This window comes from Paroedura picta, chromosome 1 (genome assembly GCF_049243985.1).
Source record: "Paroedura picta isolate Pp20150507F chromosome 1, Ppicta_v3.0, whole genome shotgun sequence".
In the NCBI taxonomy this organism is placed as follows: Eukaryota; Metazoa; Chordata; class Lepidosauria; order Squamata; family Gekkonidae; genus Paroedura; species Paroedura picta.
Genome location: NC_135369.1, coordinates 11,657,538 through 11,678,363, shown reverse-complemented (window position 1 = coordinate 11,678,363; position 20,826 = coordinate 11,657,538). Strand labels below are relative to the sequence as shown.

General features: G+C 53.0%; 2 protein-coding genes across 9 annotated transcripts in view; one reads left to right on the top strand and one right to left on the bottom strand.

Moving 5' to 3' along the window:
* Window positions 1-3,897, bottom strand: part of UBAP2L (ubiquitin associated protein 2 like) — a 69,127-nt gene extending 65,230 nt beyond the window's left edge. For 6 of the 7 annotated variants that reach the window (XM_077321586.1, XM_077321609.1, XM_077321601.1 and 3 more), the window contains exon 1: window positions 3,765-3,897. The gene's annotated coding sequence lies outside the window, so the exon portion shown is untranslated. Of the gene's footprint in view, window positions 1-3,426; window positions 3,579-3,764 lie in introns of those variants that run through there. The other variant, XM_077321594.1, reaches the window with a different exon arrangement.
* Window positions 3,898-5,198: 1,301 nt separating this feature from the next.
* On the top strand, window positions 5,199-19,423 carry LTAP1 (lipid transport auxiliary protein 1). 2 transcript variants are annotated; one of them, XM_077321664.1, is made up of 7 exons: window positions 5,199-5,369; window positions 10,520-10,621; window positions 12,799-12,916; window positions 13,040-13,093; window positions 15,472-15,610; window positions 16,951-17,009; window positions 18,394-19,423. In XM_077321664.1, exons 1-7 carry the CDS (start codon window positions 5,301-5,303, stop codon window positions 18,450-18,452), a joined length of 600 nt encoding a protein of 199 aa, XP_077177779.1. In that variant the 5' UTR covers window positions 5,199-5,300; the 3' UTR covers window positions 18,453-19,423. The 2 variants fall into 2 exon arrangements, with proteins under 2 accessions (XP_077177779.1, XP_077177767.1); XM_077321652.1 differs by having other exon boundaries at window positions 5,202-5,369; window positions 15,472-15,638.
* Window positions 19,424-20,826: the final 1,403 nt, after the last annotated feature.

Below are 20,826 nucleotides of genomic sequence, written 5' to 3'. Positions count from 1 at the left end.
TTTGTGCCCATCCAAGTGCCAGCCTGACATTCCGAAAGCCCGAATTTGGCAACCAAAGTGCCAAATTTCAAGAGGGGTGTTGAAAAACTGGAGAGGGTTTGGCACACAAAACAGGAACAATGAAACGTGTCGCTCTGAGCAACCCTCCAGAGGAAAAAAGTGACTTAAGGAACTTTGCACTAGAGCAGTGGTTCTCAACCGGGGGGCCAGGACCCCTTTGGGGGTTGAACGACCCTTTCACGGGGGTCACAGCAGGGCAAGCAGCTTGGCCGGGGAAACGCGATCCTCACAACAGCCTTGTGGGGTAGATCAAGATAGAGCATTCGTCTGTCTGGAGCAGCGGAAAAGAGCGAGATGGGCATGGTGGGACAAGATCAGAACTGAACTGAGAGTCCCCTGGGGGGAAAAAAAACAATTTATATACAATCATGAATAATGGATCTTCACGCCATTGGTCAGTTTTGGTTTAATTTCTGTGAAAGAACACTTGCTTAATTTTATGGTTGGGGGTCATCGCAACATCAGGAACTGTATTAAAGGGCTGCGGCATTAGGAACGTTGAGAACCACTGCACTAGAGAGAAAAGGAGAAGAGGTGGAGGAGGGGAAAGGCCCATTTCAAAAACGTAGGAGGGCTCAGGTCAGGAACAAGAACTTGATACCTCCAGGTGTTTACGTTAAGCATTAGAGTGAACAGCTAATGCAAAGCACCTGTATTATCCCAACAGCCTCCGCAATAACCCTATAAGCTAGGCCAATATGACTACTCCCATAGCTTCGAAAAGAAAAGCTGCAATGCTTGCCCAAAGAGATTTTAACTAAGCAGAAATTCGAATCCAGGAGACTCCCAAGTTTTAGCCTGCACCCTGAGCCCAAAAAACAGACCTGTCATTTGAAAATGGATCAAGGTGGCCAAGAATCTCCTCCTTTAGAGGAGTCGATGGAAGACACGAAGCAGTTGAGACGGACCCTCCCTCCACACCCCTAGCCTCGAAGGAAGAAGATCTTAGACTCAGAAAGCAAAAGCTACAAAGAGGATGATTCTTCCTAGCTGCATAAATATTGACATGAGCTAAAAGATGCTGACAAGGGACTTGTAAGTGTTCTAGGGATTCCGCCAGGCGTGCTCCACAGCTGCAAATGAAAACAGCCCAGGTACACAAAGCAGGCAAACTGCTCTAGTACTTAATGAGGCTTTTTGTGCATAGAGCAGCGTCCAAGGCTGAAATTCTCTGCACATTTACACTATCAGTGGATTTGTCCCTCAAGTCAACATGCATAGGATCAGGTTGCAAGAAATAGCAATGCCAACAAGGAACTAGTTTTAGCAACGGCTGGATTATGCCATGCAATGGGAGTTCTCTGAACTGGTTCCAAAAAAGTTTTGAAGGGGGTAAAAAAGTTGAAAAGATGCAAAGTCTCATTCTGACTAATGATGGGAATCTTTTGGGGACAGTGTTGAACTTGGACATGGATGTCCAGGGATCCTCAAACACTTCACCGGGGGTTTTCTGTGAGGCTCTCTCGCTGGTCTCCTCCCCATCTATAAGACCAGCAACTGCCCATTTTGTGGATGGTCACAGCAAGGACTGAATCGCTCCAAGACTGCCCAACGCTCTGCAGCAGAAGTACAAAGTAGTTAAGAACAGCTCCTGAAAATTAAGAACCCTGGTTGAAAAACTCAACCACAGCACGGCAGAGGACCCCCGAGCAAAGAAAAGCTGAAGAAGCTGATTCTGTACACGACGCTGGCCCAAGTTTTCTTTCGCAAGGAGATGGCCTTCCCAGAATGGAATACTAAAAATATGAAAAGCAAGGAAGAGGAACAAAACAGTATAATTTTCTCACACCCACTCCATCGAAGCTGAATGTATCATAGCAATACTGACACAATGGACAGCAAAAGGCCTAAGGGGTACTTTGATTATAGGGGGCAAAAGAATAAACTATATTGGGGGGGGGGGAGTGGAGGAGAAAGAAAAGTTAAATCACAGTGAATGTCTAGCCACAGAAATCAGTTGCAAGCTCCTCCTATACAACCAGATACTATTACCAAAACTTGTTTCAGCTACAGAACTCCTGAAAGAATATAATGCTTGGCTTTTTATAATGTGAAGAAAACAGCATTACTTGGTTTTCCTTCAGAAATGCCACACCTTCTAAATTGAATTTTTGTCACGATCCAGGGAAATCCTGACTCTTTCAGTTGGCCACCAGGCACAAGTGAATCTGCATGATATGGCATCTAGCCCATGCCAACGAACATGCAGTATTTCTTCCTGTGAAAGACTTGGGCTCAAACCCGTGGAAAAAAATCTTTCAATTAAATCATGGGCGGCTCATGCTGTCTCCTAATTTTCCCTACCTCACAGGACTATCCCAGGAGAGCCACTGACTACCCTAAAGCACTGAGAGAAAGAAAAAGGGCTGAAACTTTTTAAAAGATGCAAAGCTCTCCTAAAAGTCCACCAAAATAAGACCGCGTTTTAGTCGAGAAGTGGTGTAGCCCTGGCCCAAGCCCCACCTCCACCGCATCCCTTCTGCCAAACCACTCTCTTAAAGCCTTTGCCCCAGAGGCAATACAGGGGGGTAAACACTGGCGCCTAACTTAAAGAGGGTCGCTGCAGAAGAAACAGTAAGAGCTCACCCACAGCTTCCAAAGGTGCAGATGCAGCATTCGGAGGGGGCCAAATTGTTGCTCACCAGATGTCCACGGACAACAATTACCATGAGCCCCTGCCAGCTGGCAGGGGCTCATGGTAATTGCAATCCATGGACATCTGGAGAGCCACAGTTCCTACCCCCCACCCACCTCCCGCACTATGCAAACCTTTGAGTGGTACTACTCGGGAGCAATCCTGAAGACCGCAAGGCTTACAGCAAGGAGGAGTCTGGAAGTTTTCCCTGCCTGTTTTTAAATGGGAGCTCAGGGGCTCTCCCCCCCCCCTTCCCACATGCAGTGGCTGGATGGCTTGGAAAATATTTGGGAGACGGGGGGGGGGGGGGAAGAGGGAGAAAGGAATCCGCCCCGCCTCTTTTGCCTCTCCTCTCCCCCTTCCAGAGAACCGTCGCGGGGGGCGGAGTGCAGAGAGGCGAAAAAGTCTTTGCGGGGGGGGGGGGAGGAAGGGAGAGAGACGAACAATGGGAGAGGAAAAGGCCAAGGAGGCGCCCCGCGGGAAGGCGCTGCAGGCCGGCCCGCGGCGGAGGAGGGCCGGGTGAGGAGCGTAGGGGAAATAGGGGGGGGGGGGCGCTCGGGGTTCCCCTCTCCCCCGCCGAGCCCAGGAAGCGGAAACAGCCAGCGGGGCCTCAAGGTTGGAGAAGGGGGCGGAGGAAGAGCCGGGAAATAAAGCGGCCTGCGCGAGGGAATAGGGAAATAAAAATAATCCGAGGAGAAGGGGGAAATTTTTTTAGAACCCTCCGGACTTGCCCGACTCAGGCGCCCTCTGGGCCGGCCGAGCGCGCTACGCGAGGCCCCGGCTTCGTTCCGGCCGACTAGGCCGCGCGGGCGCTCGCGACCGGAACTCGCGCCTCCTCCTCACGCCCCCCTCTTCCTCCCGAGGCCCAGCTTCTCCCTGAAATACCGGTCGGCCGAGGCGGCCCCCCCGCCGCTCGGAAGGGAAGGAGGGAGGGGGGAAATCTCCTCAGGAGAAAGGGGGGGATAGAAAGGGGGGAGGGGGGCTCTTGAGGGGGGGCAAGGAGCCGGAGGGGCGGGGCCGGCGCTTAAAGGGCCCGCGCGCTATTGCCGGGGCGGCCGCGCAACTTTACCTGAGTCTCCACCGCCGCCGCCGCCACCACACACACTGACAACTAAACCCAGCGCGGCCGCGACCGCCCCCTCCTGGGCACGTGACCGGGGTGGGGGGGAGGGGACGGGAGGGGGGAGGAGGCCGACGGGGGCTTCGGGGCGGCCGCGTCACGTGGAAGAGGCGAGGACACGCCCCCTGCCGCTTGGACCCGAGAGGGGGCGCCCGAGAGAGCAAAAGCTCGCCGCCCGGCCAGGGGACACGTGACTTACGCCGGCGTTCGAGGCTTTAGGGGTAGGGGGAAACGATCAAAGGGATGCTCATTTCCGGGTCTCGTTCGAAGTGGTGCGCGTGCGCGGGAAGAAGCTTAAGGGAAAGATTGCAGCTGCGTGGCTCTGGAGCAATTGCACCCGGGCGGCCCGATGGTCGCTCTCCAGATGTCCCTGGACTACAATTACCATGACTCCCTGCCGTCGTCGCAGGGCATCATAGTAATTGTAGTCCACGGGCACCCGGAGAGCGACCGTTTGTCCGCCCCTGCAGTAAAAGGAAATTTTAAGTGCGGCGGCAACTTTGAGATCCAACACCATTCAATTGCGGGCCTAAGACGGCTGGCCGTTTCCACCAGTTAGTCCCGTGACTTGTGCATCTCCCGGCGAATGGCTTCCAACATATGCATGAAGCTTGAGGTTATGCTCTTGCACTGCAATCGAGGAAGCGTGCATGCGCGGCACAGCTTGTATCCAAAACAAAGTTCCACTCCAGACAACCCGGAAGACTCAAAAAGTTACGTTCAAGGCGGGAGCTTCCACGAGCACAGCGCCCTAAATCAGGAACGCGCACCAGAAGCTCAAACCTTGGAGAAAATTTTCCTGGGCTTCAAGGTTCTATATTTATACAAGTCAATGGGTGCGTTTTATATATACAAATAAAAACATAAAATGCACAATTTATATTATTTTATGTCTATATGTTGTAATAATTTCAATTTATTATAGATAGAATCTATATATTATATATATAATTCAACCTATATATACAGGTAGAGCTAAATAAATATATTTAATATATAATATATAGAGCTAAATATATATATAATTTACCAGTCTTCTGAGCCTTCGGGGAAGGCGTTATACAAATCTAAGAAATAAACATATTCTGTCTATATCTGAGATAATGATCGACCCGTTTGGCCCGCGAGCCCTGTCCTGCCTTTCGAGCGATAACCCAGCAGACCCCAGGGAGGCAACACGACCAGCGCCACGGCCAACTCGGACTTGTTTTCGCGCCGGATTTCTAGCCAGACGCGCCGCCACGTTCGATCGGAAGCCGGAAGTTGGGCTGTACCCCGCTCCCCACAGACTCCTGCAATCACGTGGCCGCGGGCCTCCACTCTCATGATCACGTGACTTCCCCGTTCTTCTCCGTCTGCTTCCGGTCACCTGACCTCCCGCTTCCTTCCCCCCTCGCGCTCCGGCGTCACGTGCCGGGGGCGCAGTCCGGCTTCGGCGGCCGCCATGTTGTGTGGCCTTCTGGGCGGCTGGGCCGGGCGCCGGGGATGGCGGCGTCCGAAAGCAAGTGGCTCTCTGGGGTGAACGTGGTGCTGGTCATGGCCTACGGGAGCCTGGTGAGGACACGCGAGGGCGGAAGGGAGCCTGCCCCGGGGGGGGGGAGGGCGGGGCGTGCCGGGCCCCCTGTGTCTCCGCGCCCCCTTTGCCCAGCTGCGGGTGGGCGTGGGGCGGGAAGGGTGGGGGCGCTTCCAAAAAGGAGGTTGCTATGGAAACTGCGCCCACCCTCCTATTAATTGGGGCTCCCTCTCCACGGTGCTCCGGTGCGGATTCGTGTTCGTGCCCCCGGGTCCGCACGTGGATACCTGCATAGTTGCATTCACACGTGCGCGGGCTGGCCTTGGTCTCAGCATGCGGGTTGTCGCTCAGGCTGTCTTGGGGCAGACGCCTGCGATCTCGGTCCTAGCAGGCTCTTCTTGGAGGGTCCGTCTGATGCAGGGGTAGTCAAACTGCGGCCCTCCAGATGTCCATGGACTACAATTCCCAGAAGCCCCTGCCAGCAAATGCTGGCAGGGGCTTCTGGGAATTGTGGTCCATGGACATCTGGAGGGCCGCAGTTTGACTACCCCTGGATGGCTCGCACCGCCTTCAGTCTCGGGAAGAAAGAAGAAGAGCTGGTTCTTATATGCCGCTTTTCACTACCCAAAGGAGTCTCAAAGCGGCTGACAATGGCTTTCTCCTCCCCACAGCAGGCGTGCTGTGAGGTAGGTGGGGGTTAGGGAGCTCTGAGAGAACTGGGACTGGCCCAAGGTCACCTAGCTTGGTCGCATGTGGAGGAGGGGGAATCAAACCGGGTTTTCCAGATTAGAGGCACTCATCCAGTACGCCAGTGGTCCCCAACCTTTTTGGGGACCGGCAGGGCAACTGCCTGCTTGCGCATGCCGCGCAAGCGCGCCCGCGCATGGAGCATGTGCACATGCTCGGCCTGGCTGCGGCCCTGATTCTTTCTCCCCCCCCTCCCGCAGTAAGAAGCTTCCCGGGCTGCAAGCAGGAGAGGGAGCCGTGGGCCGGCGCCATGGCCGGGCCGTGGCCCACGGTTCGGGGACCACTGCACTAGGCCAAATTGGCTCTCAATCAGGTTGTACTACTGGGATGGCACCTGGTGAATTCCCAGTATCGGAGAATGACCCACTGGACTGAAAGCCAGCATGGCCTCATGGCTAAGAGTGGAGAGCTCTAAACTGGAGAACCAGGTTTGATTCCCCACTCCACCTACAATCTGCTAGGTGGCCCTAGGGGTAGAGGAACGGTAGACAAAAGCAGGGTATAAAAATCCAATCATCTTGGATCATCAGAGCTTAGTTCATAGTGAGCCTGCAGCAGATTTAAGGGTTCTGTATACCATATCATATGCTCTTAAGCACCTGATGCCTTAGGGCAAAGGTGGAGCGCATGGCTTTGCATGAATAACAGTTGCTTTTTATACCCCCCTTTTCATTACCCAAAGTGATTTCAGCCGCCTTCTCTCCCTCTCCCCTGTGAGCTAGGTGGGGCCAAGAGTGCTCTGACAGAACAGCTCTAACATCACTGGGACTAGCCCAAGGTCACCCAGCTGGCTGCATGTGGAGGAATGAGGAATCAAACCCGGCTCTCATCCACAACATCAAGCTGGCTGTCTGAAGCAATTCCCATGTTTGATTGACAGAAAGAATTTGGGAAAAATCTTTCTCCACCAGGGATTTGGAGAGCTGCTGGCAGTCAGACTGGCCAGCACAGTGGGAGATGGATTAGAAACAGAGTTGAAAGACACCCCAAAGGTCCTCTAGTCCAACCTGCTGTACAATGCAAGGAGTTAACTGCTACTCCCCCAGTGACCCGCGCTCTACACATGGAAAGAGGTGAAAAACCTCAAGCATCCCTGCGCAAAAATTCATGCTTGACATGGAAGTCAATGGGCTCGTCCCTACCTGCCCTCCCTTGTACCGAAGGCCTGAATTACTGCTTTGAATTGTGTATACAAAGCTGAGTTTGTTTGTTTGCTCTGTTGAATTCTTGTGGCTGAGAGAGCTTAGCATTGGTTGCTTAGGGAACACACTTTCATTTCAGCTAGAACTTTGCCGTGTTGGCGCGCTTTGGGGGTGACGTGACAGAGGTATACAACATTCAAAAAGGACGTGGACAAAATGGAGAAGGTGCAGAGGAGAGCAAGGAGGAGAATCTGGGGACCAAGCCCTGTGAGGAAAGGCACAGGGACTTGGGAAGGTTCAGCCTGGAGAAGAGGAGGTTGAGAGGGGACGGGATGGCTCTCTTGAAGTCTTTGAAAGGGTGTCCCTTGGAGGAGGGCAGGGAAAGGTTCCTGTTGGCAGCAGAGGACAGGACTCACAGTCATGTACAATGGTACCGCCGAAATATAAGGGGGGGTATCACAGTTGGAATAGTTCAGCAGTGGAATGGGCAGCCTCAGGAGAAGGTGAGCTCTCCCTCACTGGTGGTCTTCAAGCAGTGGCTGGACCAAGACTTATCCTGGATCCTTGAGGCTGATACTGCGCTGAGCAGGCAGTTGGACTCAATGGCCTGTACAGTCATTTCCAACTCTAGGATTCTATGAAAAGTATGCATGTCGTAAAGGCAGAAAATGAAGTACTTTTCTCTCACACAATACAAGAACTTTAAGCATTTGAAAGGTTGTCACTTGGAGGAGGGCAGGATGCTGTTTCTGTTGGCCGCAGAGGAGAGGACACGCAGTAATGGGTTTAAACTTCAAGTACAACGATATAGGCTAGATATCAGGAAAAGAATTTTCACAGTCAAGAGTACTTCAGCAGTGGAATAGGCTGCCTAAGGAGGTGGTGAGCTCCCCCTCACTGGCCGTCTTCAAGCAAAGGTTGGATACAAACTTTTCTTGGATGCTTTAGGATGCTTAGGGCTGATCCTGCGTTGAGCAGGGGGTTGGACTAGATGGCCTGGATGGCCCCTTCCAACTCTATGATTCTGTGAAGAACTCATGGGCAATGCACTGAAATGAATGAGCAGCAGGCTTACAGAACATACAGAAGGAAGTACCAGGGCAAATGAGCATCAGCATGCAGTAGCCGCTCTTGCCAGTCAGCACAATGGAAGCTTCAAACGGCTCTTTCCAGATGACCGTGCCATGGCAGAGCATGGCAGGGGGCGTGGTCCTGCCGGTAAATTGGTCCATTGACGGGTTTTGATAACGTGATCAGTAGCCCATGGAATGACTGCGTGAGGGGTGGGACTGTCATCCATGTTCCACTTGGCACCTGCTAGTAATCTGGCTGCAGCGTTCTATATCCCTTGGTGGTCCCAGGCTGACTTCAAGGGCAGGCCCTCGTGGATTGTATTACAGTAGTCCAGCCTTGAGGTTACCATGGCCGTGGTTCATATTGTGTTTACAGTGTTAATATTGTTCTGTGTTTCACCGCTGCTTCCTTCACGTCTTGTTAGCGTCCAGTTTGAACTGGCCGTATTTGCCAATGTATCCCATTCTCTCTCTGAAAGGGGCTACTTTTAGTTTTCGACATTCGGATGGGTAGCCATGCTGGTCTGAAGCAGCAGACCAAAGTTGGCATCCAGCAGCCCCTTTAAGACCAACCAAGTTTTCTTTGAGGTCTAAGGTTTCGTGTGCACCCATGCTCCCTTCAGATGCAATGAAATGGAAATTACCAGTCTGCACATATAGGTAGAGGGTGAGCAATCGTTAAGCATGCAGCATAATCATAGAGTTGGAAGGGACCTCCAGGGTCATCCAGTCCAACTCCCTGAAGAATGCAGGAAACTCAACAACTGCCTGCCCACCCACAGTTACCTCAGTTCCATGCCCAGAGGATGCACCCCCCCCCCAAAAGAAGAGAAAAAAAAAACCAGGATCTCTGGCCTGGATGAATTTGGCTCCCAACCCCGAAGTGACCATGGCATTTCCCTGGGCATGCAAGTAAGCGCCACAAGAGTCTAGCACGGACAATCTGCCTAGATTCTCAGAATCGGCCTTTCCGTGAGGTGGCTATCTAGCTGCTGCTTTAAAAGTTCCAAGAAAGGATTAAAAGGAACTGTGGAAGCTGGCAACTTTCTGATAATTTCTGGAAATAACTATATTTACAATTTGTTTAATATCTGTGTTTATATATCAAATGTAAAGATTCACACACACATAAAAAGAAAGAAAAACAAAGCAATACCATTGTTTTCTGTTATCTATGAGAGTCTTCTATGCTTAATTTGTGGAAAATTTGAGACTTTGAAAGGGGGAAAAAAACCTTCCAAGAAAGGAGAACCCACCATCTCATGAGGAAGCCTGTTCCACTGAGGAACCACTCTAACTGTCAGGAACTTCTTCCGGATGTTTAGCCAAAAATTCTTTTTAATTAATTTCATCTCACTAGATGAAGCTGTTTAACAGATTCTCTGGTGGAAGAAGAAGAGTTGTTTTTTATATGCCACGTTCCACTACCCGAAGGAATCTCAAAGCAGCTTACAATGGCCTTCCCTTCCTCTCCCCACAACCAACACCCTGCAAGGTTCATGAGGCTGAGAGAGTTCTGACAGGAATGCTCTGTGAGAACAGCACCATCAGAACTGTGATGAGCCTAAGAGCACCCAGCTGTCTGCATGCTGAGTGGGGAATCATACTGCTCCTAACCACTACACCGCACTGGCTCTCTGGGGACAGGAAAGATAACTCTCCACCGCCAATTGGCATACTTCAAAGAAGAAGATGCTGTAAGGGCACCTCCATGCTTGAAAGGAGATGGATGGAGCATAAGGTCTGAGTTACACTCCGCGTTCCACAATTAAGGATACATCTGCCCATCAATCTCCAATATCAACAGATTTATTTCCTCCCCTATGTTTTCCTCCAAACACAAATGGTAACCACCTACACTAAGCTTGTTGTTCCTGCTTGGTCCTTGATGTGTTAAACATCTTCATTGTGCTGTATGCTGATGTACTGCTCACTCTCCTCTAGATATGGGCTGGCAGCTCCCGTTTCATTGTATCTGAAGAAGGGCACCTGCAGGTGAAAGAATACCTTGAATCAGACTTTGTTGGTCTTAAAGCCGCCACTGGACTCTTAACTTTATTCCGCTCTTGGAAAGCGATTGCTATGGCCCCAGAATAGTATTGGCCTTTCGTGCCGCAGCATCACTTTGCAGGCTCGTGCTCTCAGCTACAGGCATAGACTTTGTGTTTTGGGGAGAGAAGGCTGTCTCAGCTTTTCCAGAAGTGAACCCTGCCTGGCTTCTCTTTTCAGGTCTTCGTGCTGCTCTTCATCTTCGTCAAGAGGCAGATCATGCGCTTCGCCATGAAGTCCCGCCGTGGCCCCCACGTTCCTGTTGGGCAGCATGCGTCTAAGGTTTGCTCACAAGCAAAATTTGGAGGATTGGTCTCCCCAGAAAAGACTTAAAGGATCAGAGCCTTGGTGGTGGGGGAGGGTTGTAAATGGGACAGCAACAGCGGGACTTGGGGAGAGCCAGTGGCTTGACTCAAACGTAACACAGAAACGTACTTTAAATTTTACATAATATCAGTACTGTGTGAAAGCGGGATTTTGCTGGCAGGTGGTAACTCAGATCCCCGTTTGTCTCCACAGAAACTGAATTTATGGCCATTGATCTGGTCGGGTGTTACTGTGTGTACGACAGTGCAGAAACAAGCCCCAGTTAAGCTGGGATGTGAGCATAGCGGGGAATGGCCATCTAGACAAACCGGTATTGATGAAGAGCAAGAGTCCTGTAGCACCTTAAGGACTACTAAAGTTTGTAGCCAGTGAGAGCTTTCATGAGTCCTGCTCATTTCTTCAGGTCCAGCCTCTAAAATCACTCCCCTCCCCATGATATAAGAGCCAACGGACTCACATTCTAGCCGTAGCTGAAGGAGTGTTTTTTTTGTTCTAAAAAGGAGAAAGACAAACAGAAAACAAATGGATTGTGTGTGTCAAATCATAACATTTAAAGATTAGAATATATATATGGAATATATCTGCTCCATTTAATCTTTCTGGTAAGGGCGAGGAGGAGGAGCTGGTCTCATGGCTTCAGTGCCACTCGGCACCACCCACTCAGGGCAGCTGTCCCGCCCCTGAGTGCCTCCTTCTCCAACCAGCTTGCCTGTCTGTCCAGCGGCCAGCCAATTGCCTTCTGTCCCCCACCCCTGATCACCCCCTCCTCCTTCCACTTTCCTTTGAGGCTCGGAGGCTGCAGATCCTTGCCGCGTAAGAGCTGCTCCTGCCGGTGAATTCCCTAACAGCTGCTTGCAGCCTTTCCAGGTCCTGGGGGGAGGGGGAGGCCATCCGCAGAGTTATTCCACACACACACACACACACACACACACACACACAGACACACACACACACCAATCTAGTGCCTGTTGTATTCCTTGATGCAGTGGTCCCCAACCCCTAGTTTGGGGACCGGTACCGGGCTGCGGCTCCTCCTCGTCCTCCTCCCCGGCTGCTGCCTCGGGGGCTGCCCTGCCACTCTGCCGCCAGCTCACCTTTGGTGCTCTCCAGCAGCCGCCATGGCTGGGGCTCCCCCTCGGCGTGGCACTGCACGGATGCTGCTGGCAACGCCACTCAGTGGATTGTGGGATGTCAGGGGCGCTGGTGGGAAAGGAGGTGGAGCAAGGGCTCAGGCGGTGGTGGCGACGTCCCTCGGCAAAAGACTACCCCCCCCCCCCCCGGGCCTCAGTAAAATTGTCAAGCGTTGACCAGTCCCCAGTGATAAAAAGTTTTGGGACCACTGCCTTAATGCATCGGGCTTGGCCATAGTGTTTGTGTGTGTGGGTATATATTATATATGAAAGAAAAAGATAAGATAAGCAGAAAAAAGTTCTCCCCATCTCCTAATTGAAATCTTAACATAAATTAAATTTTGATGGTGCTACTTGACTCTTCCTCCTGTGTCCTGTCACAGACAGACTAACATCGCTACGTGTCTTGCACTTGTCTGGCTGACCCTGGGCTAGGCTCAGTTCGCACAGAGCTGTTCTCACAGAGCTCTCTCAGCCCCATTTAACTCACAGGGTGTCCAGTGTGGGGAGAGGAAGGGGGGGAAGCCCAGGGTCATCAAGAAACCCGCATGCTTTCACAAAACCCACACACACACCCCCAAAGCTTGTTCTGAGCGCTAGCCCGCTTGATTCCCTGGGGAATTTTGTTGGCCTTTAAGCTGCCAGCAGACTCCAATGTAGGGGTACTCAACCCTGTCTCTCAGCAGTATGCGCACCAATACAATATGTTAAATAATAAGACACGAGCTGGGTTTTTTTATATACCCAAAGGAGTCCTAATGTGGCTTATAAACACCTTTCCCTTCCTCTCCCCACAACAGGCACCCTGTGAGGTTGATGGGGCCGAGAGAGCTCCAAGAGAACTGCTCTGCAAGGACAGCTCCGAGAGAACTATGTTTGGCCAGGGTCACCCAGCTGGCTGCATGTGGAGGAGGGGGAAGCAAACCCATCTTGCCAGATCAGAGGCATCAAGCAGGTCCTCCATTTCGTAATCCGTATATTCTCCTTCCTTCCCCCTCCCAGAGCTTGAAAGAAGAGACGGACATCCGGCTGTCCAGGGTCCAAGACATCAAATACGAACCCCAGCTTTTGGCCCAAGATGACGCCCGGCTCCATCAGCTGGAGACTCCCAAGAGTCCATGTACTTGTCTCTCTCATCCTTCAGCATGCTCGTGTTGTCGTTGGGGGGTGGGGTTCCCTCTGCCTCCCCCATTGCCCATGCAGGCTGCTGCACCTAGCCAAGCCTCTCTCTGTTTCCTTGCAGTTTGCTATTCCTACCTGTACAGGATGAAGGCCCTGGACGCTATCCAAGAGTCAGGTAAATTGGAAGGGGGTGGGGATTGTGTTGCTATGGGGCCATCTGCAGCGAATCAGAGTAGAAAATGCTAGAGGGCGTCACCCCAAGGGTCAGACATGACCCGGTGCTTGCACAAGGGATACCTTTACCTTTAAGAAGTGGTTATGAGCTGTCTCTCTCTGCCGTCCTGACAGAGAGAGAACAGCTGTTTTTTTACACTCCTTGTTTCATTCCCCAAAGGAGTCCCGAAGCAACTTACAAACACCTCTCCTTTCCTCTCCCCACAACAGAGATAGGTGGGGCTCAGTGAGCTCTGCAAGAACAGCTCCAAGAGAACTGCGACTAGCGCAAAGTCGCCCAGCTGGCTGCATGTGGAAGAGTGAGGAATCTAGCCCAGTTCTCCATATTAGAATCTGCCCCTCTTAATCACTACCAACACCATGGAGAAGAACTGCGTGTCAAGCAGGACAATTTTATTTATTGAATCTATTTGTATTCGTCTATTGCCTTCCCTTGCGGCTCAGGGCGGTTTACGGGAAACGTTAAATGAGCAACAGCACAGAATAAGTTTGGCAACTGGGTCGACAATCTCAACATCCAACAATTACAACATATTCTGTGCAGGCAGCCCTATGAACAGTCTTAACGTCATCCTCACTCCTGACATGACAGGACATGTTCAGATGACATTTCGCCCACAGTCCCATAGAGTAGCGGTCCCCAACCTTTCTCAGGTCAGGGACCGCCTCCAGGGTGAGGGGAGAGCCGACAGCCCGGGTGCTGCGAAAACGCGTATGCGCAGTTGCCGCACACACACGTTTTCGCCACCAGGTGGCGCTAATGCACACGCACGCAGTTGCCGCGCATGTAAGTTTTCACCACCAGGGGGCGCTAACGCGCATGCGCGGCAACTGCGTGTTTGCGTCACCGGCGGCTGCGCCTGCCTCTTCCATTCCTCCTCGCTGCGGGCGGGGGGAGGCAGGCGCGGCTGCCTGCAGCCCGGTACCGTGGCCTTTGCGGCCCGCCAGCGGGCTGCGGACCGGGGGTTGATGACCCCCGCCATAGAGCAGGCTTGTCTGGGTGATCTATTTTTATTCCAGTCCATATACCCCTAGAGCAGGGGTAGTCAAACTGCGGCCCTCCAGATGTCCATGGACTACAATTCCCATGCTGCGAATGCTGGCAGGGGCTCATGGGAATTGTAGTCCATGGACACCTGGAGGCCCGCAGTTTGACTACCCCTGCCCTAGAGAATGAATTTCAGTTGTTTTGAATAACCATGTTTGTTGCCTTGTGGTTTTTCGGTTTTCTCCTAGCAGCCTGCTAGGCCCAGGTTCCTCCTTTCTTGAACGGTAGACGCAAGATAAGGACTTAGTAATGCCACTTTACTGCAGATGTTGATGTTGCCAGCATGGCACAGATGCCAACCTGGCACCGGTCAGGAGACACTCCCTGCTTCTCTCCACTGGCTGCTAGCATGGTGTGGGGGCTACAGAGCAGCCAGCTGCGTATTTGCTTAAATCGGGAGTTCCTGCACAGGATTTCCACCAGTCAGAATGTGGCGCTTGTGGCCAGTTGTGCTCCATGCAGGAGGAGTAACAACAGGTTTTCTCAACCTTGGGTTTCTTGATGGCCCTGGAAGGCTTCCCCCAAATGGGTGAGAGTTAATTTTTCATAGATATTCTGAAATTTGTTAAATATTTATTGGATAATAGGACCATACATGCCCGTGTTGACTCAACCAACCCCTCCCAAAGTGACCAGTGGTGTGCCTGGAGGAGGTTTGGGTGGGTATGGACCCAGCTCTGCTTCCCAACCGTATTCTGCACGATCGTGCCACTACTTGAAGCCTGAAGAATGTTTCAGGGGCTTCTTCAAGTATTTAAAAGGCTGCCATATACAGGATGGAGCAGAGTTGTTCTCTCTTGCCCCAGCGGGACGGACCAGAACAAATGGGATGAAATTAATTCAAAAGAAATTCCATCTAAACCTCCGGAAGAAGTTCCTGACAGTCAGAGCGGTTCTTCAGTGGAACAGGCTTCCTCGGGAGGTGGTGGGTTCTCCATCTTTGGAGATTTTTCAGCAGAGGCTGGAGAGCCATCTGACAGAGAGGCTGATTCTGTGAGGGCTCAAGGGGGTGGCAGGTGACAGTGGAGGAGCGAGAGGGATGTGAGTGTCCTGCATAGTGCAGGGGGTTGGACTAGATGACCCAGGAGGACCCTTCCAACTCTGATTCTCAGCAGAAAAAAAGTTGAGAAAGGCCGAGTTAGAGTGTGCACATTGGCAAATCGTCTCAGTGCAGAAACCAGCCCCAGGGGAGACTCAGCCCTGCCTGCCGCTGTTCAGCCTGCAGGGGGCGCCATGTGCTCACCTCTCGCTTTCCTCCCTCCCAAACGCAGAGATCCCGTTCTCCTCGGAAGGAAGGCACCCCAGGTCTTCCACGGGGAGGACCTTCCGCAACTACCTGCTGGACCTGCGCAACTCCAGCACCCCCTTCAAAGGCGTCCGCAAGACTCTGATCGACACGCTCCTAGACGGGTACGAAAGCGCCCGCTACGGCACAGGGGTGAGTGCCTTCTAAGGGGTGGCGCAGGGAGGGCAAATTTGAAGCCCTGCATGGGTCGGCATGGCAAACGTCAGGCTAGCCTGAGTGCCCCTTGTTTGCATCGGAGCCCTTTAGCTCAGGGGTAGTCAACCTGTGGTCCTCCAGATGTTCATGGACTACAATTCCCATGAGTCCCTGCCAGCATGCTGGCAGGGCTCATGGGAATTGTAGTCCATGAACATCTGGAGGACCACAGGTTGACTACCCCTGTTGTAAAGGGCCGGGGGAGATGAAGTAAAGGGCTGGGGGGGGGAAGAAGGCGTCCTTCGTGGCCCACCTCCAATTAGTCGACGGATCATATGTGGTCCGCGGCCCACAGGTTGGGGCTCACTACCCTATGCCAACCCCCAAAACAGAGCGTTCCCTCCAAACCTTCTGGGCTGAGAGCCACGGGTGAGCCTCTACTCCAGATGTTTCTCCAGACTTCTTGAGGGGACAGAGACTCTTGCTGTAGAGCCAAAAGCACCATCTTCCTGTACTGGTTAGGAGTGCAGACTTCTAATCTGGCGAGTTGGGTTTGATTCCCCGCTCCCCACATGCAGCCATCTGGGTCACCTTGGGCTGAGAAAACCTCTCTGACCAGGCAGTGATATCTGGGCTCTCTCAGCCTAACCTCCCTCACAGGGTGTCTGTTGTGGGGAGAGGAAAGGGGAGGCGATTGGAAGCCGCTTTGAGACTCCTTCGGGTAGAGAAAAGCAGCATATAAGAACCAACTCTTCTTCTTCTTTAGTAATCTCAAGGCTCTCTCAGCCTCACCTCCCTCACAGGGTGTCTGTTGTGGGGAGAGGAAAGGGGAGGCGATTGGAAGCCGCTTTGAGACTCCTTTGGGTAGAGAAAAGCGGCATATAAGAACCAACTCTTCTTCTTCTTCAGTAATCTCAGGGCTCTCTCAGCCTCCCCTCCCTCACAGGGGGTCTGTTGTGGGGAGAGGAAAGGGAAGGCAACTGTAAGCCGCTTTGAGACTCCTTTGGGTAGAGAAAAGCGGCATATAAGAACCAGCTCTTCTTCTTCTTCTTCAGTAATCTCAGGGCTCTCTCAGCCTCACCCACCTCACAGGGTGTCTGTTGTGGGGAGAGGGAAGGGAAGGCGACTGTAAGCCGCTTTGCGACTCTGGATAGCGTAAAGCAGCATATAAGGACCAACTCTTCTTCCTCCTCCTCCATAAGACGAGGCCGTTTCCTTTGGTTTAACGCAGAGGTGGGGTGGGGTGCAGCAGGGAGACCGAGATGCGCTGCCAGGTATGCCTAACTCCCGCTTCACTTTTGCACTCCAGGTTTTCGGCCGGCCGGAGTATCTCAAGTACCAAGAAGCACTGCATGAGCTGGCAGCAATGTGAGTCGCAGGGGTGGCGACACAGAGGGTTGGTCAGCCAAGGAGAATAGAAAGGGGCCCCTTTCCCCCCTCCCCCCTCCCCAGCCTGTTCTAATATAGCAGGATGCCCAGGGAGTCCATGAAGACTGGTATGGAGGGCTAGCCCAAAATTTTTCCGTGATGGAGGCACAGGTCACAAAAGTGGCCCGGCTGGCATTTTTCCATCTGCGCCGAGCGAGGCTACTAGCGTCCTCCCTGTCCCCTGATCACTTGCCCACAGTGATCCAAACAATGGTCGCCTCCAGGCTTGACTTCTGTAACTCACTCTACATGGGGCCTGCCCTTGTCCTTGACCTGGAAATTGCGGCTGGTGCAGAATGCAGCTCTTTGGGGTCCTCACCGTCACACCTTGGAGGGCCCATATCCAGCCAGTGCTGAGGCAGCTGCACTGGTTGCCGGTTGCATTCCAGATCGGGTTCAAGGTTTTGGTGTTAACCTTCAAGGCCATCTGCAGTCTGGGCCCCACATACCTGAGCCTTGTGCTCTGCGGGTGCAAATCTGCTGGTTGTTCCCAGCCCACTAGAAGTACGTCTGGCCTCGACCAGGGCCAGGGCCTTTTCGGTCCTGGCCCCAGCCTGGTGGAACAAGCTCCCAGAAGAACCGTGGACCCCGAGGGAGCTTGTGCAGTTCCGCAAGATGGACCTCTTCCACCAAGCATTTGGTTGCAGCCAGGTGGCAATAAGATCGATTGCCCCTCCTCAGTTTGGACGGGAATCAGGCTGTCCTCCTATCGCAGTGGTCCCCAACCTGTGGGCTGCAGCCCGGTGCCGGGCTGCGAAGGCCATGGCGCCGGGCCGCGGTTCCCTCTCCCCGCCCCCCCCCCTGCAGTAAAAAACTTTCCAGGCTGCAAGCTTGCAGCCCGGGAAGCTTCTTACTGCGGGAGGGGGGGGAGAGGGAATCAGGGCCGTGCCCGCACATTGTGCATGCGCGGCCAGGCCGCGCATGCACACATGCGACATGTGCGGCCGAAATTGCGCATGCGCTGCACTTTCGCGCATTGCGCATGCGTGAAAGTGCCACGCATGTGCTATTTCGGCTGCGCGTGGCGCATGTGCGCACGCTGAGGTATCAGGCGGGGGAGTTCTCAAATAGACCACAGTGGGGGGGGGGAGGTTAGTTGGTCATAGGATTTCGAATTGTTTTAAAGTGGGAGTGCTTTATATTTTATTGTGGGGTTTTTACTGCTGTAACCCGCCACGAGCCACCTTGCTGAGAGTGGCGGGTAATAAATCTAATAATAATAGTCTGCCCCATGAGGCCACAATGGTTCTCTCCCACTGCCTGGCTGACCTTGCTTGCGCCCCCCGGTGGATTGACCTTCCCCCCTCTCTTTCTCCCGCCGCAGCATCAAGGCCCGTGGAGGCAGCAGCCAGCGGCAGCACCAGTCGGCCGCCAAGGACCTGACGCTCTCCCCCGACGTCTCCAGCCCCACCACCATCCAAGTCACCTACCTGCCCTCCAGCCAGAAGAGCAAACGGGCCAAGCATTTCCTGGAGCTCAAGAGCTTTAAGGACAACTACAACACGCTGGAGAGCACCCTGTGACCTGGGGGCGGAGCGGGGGCTGGCCTGCCCGCAGAGAGACTCAGAGGGGTTTTGCCCGCTTTGGCCGGGCGCCGTCGGGTCACCCACCCGGACCGAGAGGCGTCTTCGGCCACAGCGTCTTCGGCAGGTGCCACAGCAAAAGCAACTTTTCAAAGCAATGGCCTGACACTGAAGCATGTTGCTTCGGGGGGGGGGAGAGGGGGGGTCCTGAATTCTCCTCTCCCCCCCCCTCCCGTCACCCTTGTGGTTTTGTAAATATTGTCCTTTGATTGCCTCTTTAAGTTATTTATAAGGACTCCGTCTTGGCATGCCACACTCTTTCCCACCACCTTTAAAGGAGGAGCCCGGGGCGGCTGGGGGGACCACAGTGGTCTGTTCTTTTTAAAAACTTTGGCCGGTTTCCCCAGCCGCACCGTGGGGATAAACCTTCATTCTTCCTTCGGCACGCCTTCTCTCCTTCCTGCCCCGACCTCGGCCCCATTTTCCTTTTCCAAAAGCAGGGAGGCGAAGGCAGGCCAAGAACGCCACATTTTCAACAGCCTGTCACCGGGATCTCTGCCTTTTTATACATCGGGGTTCCTCAGCTCGGAACCGGGGCCAGACAGCCGGCCTTCCGCGGCAGGCTGACTCCACGTCTCACTCCTTCCCCTGCCAGCCCCCGCAGAGAGCTGCAATGGGCAGACGCAGCAGGTGGAACCCGCCAACTGAGACCAGCGGAGCAGGGGATGTTGGGTCTCCCCCAAGCAAGACTTTACCTTCCCTCCCCTCCTCAAGCACAGCGAAAAGCCTCCCTCCCCTCTCTGCTGTGTAATAAAAACAGACTTCTGTCCAGCCTCGCTCCTCCTTGCATCCGTCTTATTAGTCTGAAACCGTTGGAATCATCCTGGCGAGAGCTGAAGGGTTGTGGGGGGGGGGGCACATCCTTTTTATCTGGTCCCAGGACGGCGGGCCCCTACCTTGAACCAATGTGCACCAGCTGGTGGGCGTAGCCACAAAATAGCTGCCACAGAAGCGGGGCCGGCCAGAATTATTTATTTCTCGTGCGGTGTGCACGAGAGTTGGAGTGTACGCTACTCCCCTATCCTTTCCTCTTCACCTCTTTGATAATTGGGGGAGGGATGGGATTTTTAGCCGTCGTGTTAATAGATTGATGTTTTAATGGGAATTTTAATGGGGTTAGTTGTTGTGACCCGCCTCGAGCCTGTCGGGAGAGGTGGGAAATAAATCTAATAATAATAATAATAATATAATAATATAATAATAGTGCAGCCGGAAGACCCGAGGATTGTCTGGCAACCAAGCCAGGGACATTTAGAGGTGATTTAAAAAGGTAAAGATACCCCTGTGCTAGCACCGAGTCATGTCTGACCCTTGGGGTGACGCCCTCTAACGTTTTCATGGCAGACTCAATACGGGGTGGTTTGCCAGTGCCTTCCCCAGTCATTACCGTTTACCCCCCAGCAAGCTGGGTACTCATTTTACCAGCCTCGGAAGGATGGAAGGCTGAGTCAACCTTGAGCCGGCTGCTGGGATCGAACTCCCAGCCTCATGGGCAGAGCTTTCAGACGGCTGCCTTACCACTCTGCACCACAAGAGGCTCTTATAGAGGTGATTTATAGTTGCCTTTTCCCCCGAGATGCCGGGGATTGAACCTGGGGCCTTCTGCATCCCAAGCGGGAGCTCTGCCAGTCTGCCACAGAGCTGGAGCCCCTCGTTATAGTTCGTTCAAGGTTTGAGCTCGAAGCTGTAACGCTTCTGCGAGCCGTCCTGTTGAAGCCAGGCTGCTGTAGTTTTGGGCTCACTGCTCAAAAGTCCAGGAATATGAGTACGTTTTACACCGAGTCCAACCCTTGGGGAGGCCCCATTTTGACGTTGTGGTTTGTCGGTCGAGCTAACCCTGAGGCCAGAACCAGCTCACCCGGGGCTCCTGTCTGGCCCTTGAACAACTGGTTGTTATCTTTATCGAAGGGGAGAAGAAGAGTGGGCTGGTTGTTAATATCCTGTTTTTTAATTCCCCAAAGGAATTACAATTTGTACGTGGCTGGGCAGAAGGGATTGCGTCCATGATTGGCTCGCTCTTACATGCCCAGAGAAATGCCGATCACCACTTTGGGGTCGGGAGGCAAATTTCTTCCAGTCCAGACTGGCCAAGGATTCTGGATTTTTTTTTTTTTTTTTTGGAGGGGAGGACATCATCTGAGCATGGATTTGGAGTCACTGTGAGCTGTGAGTTT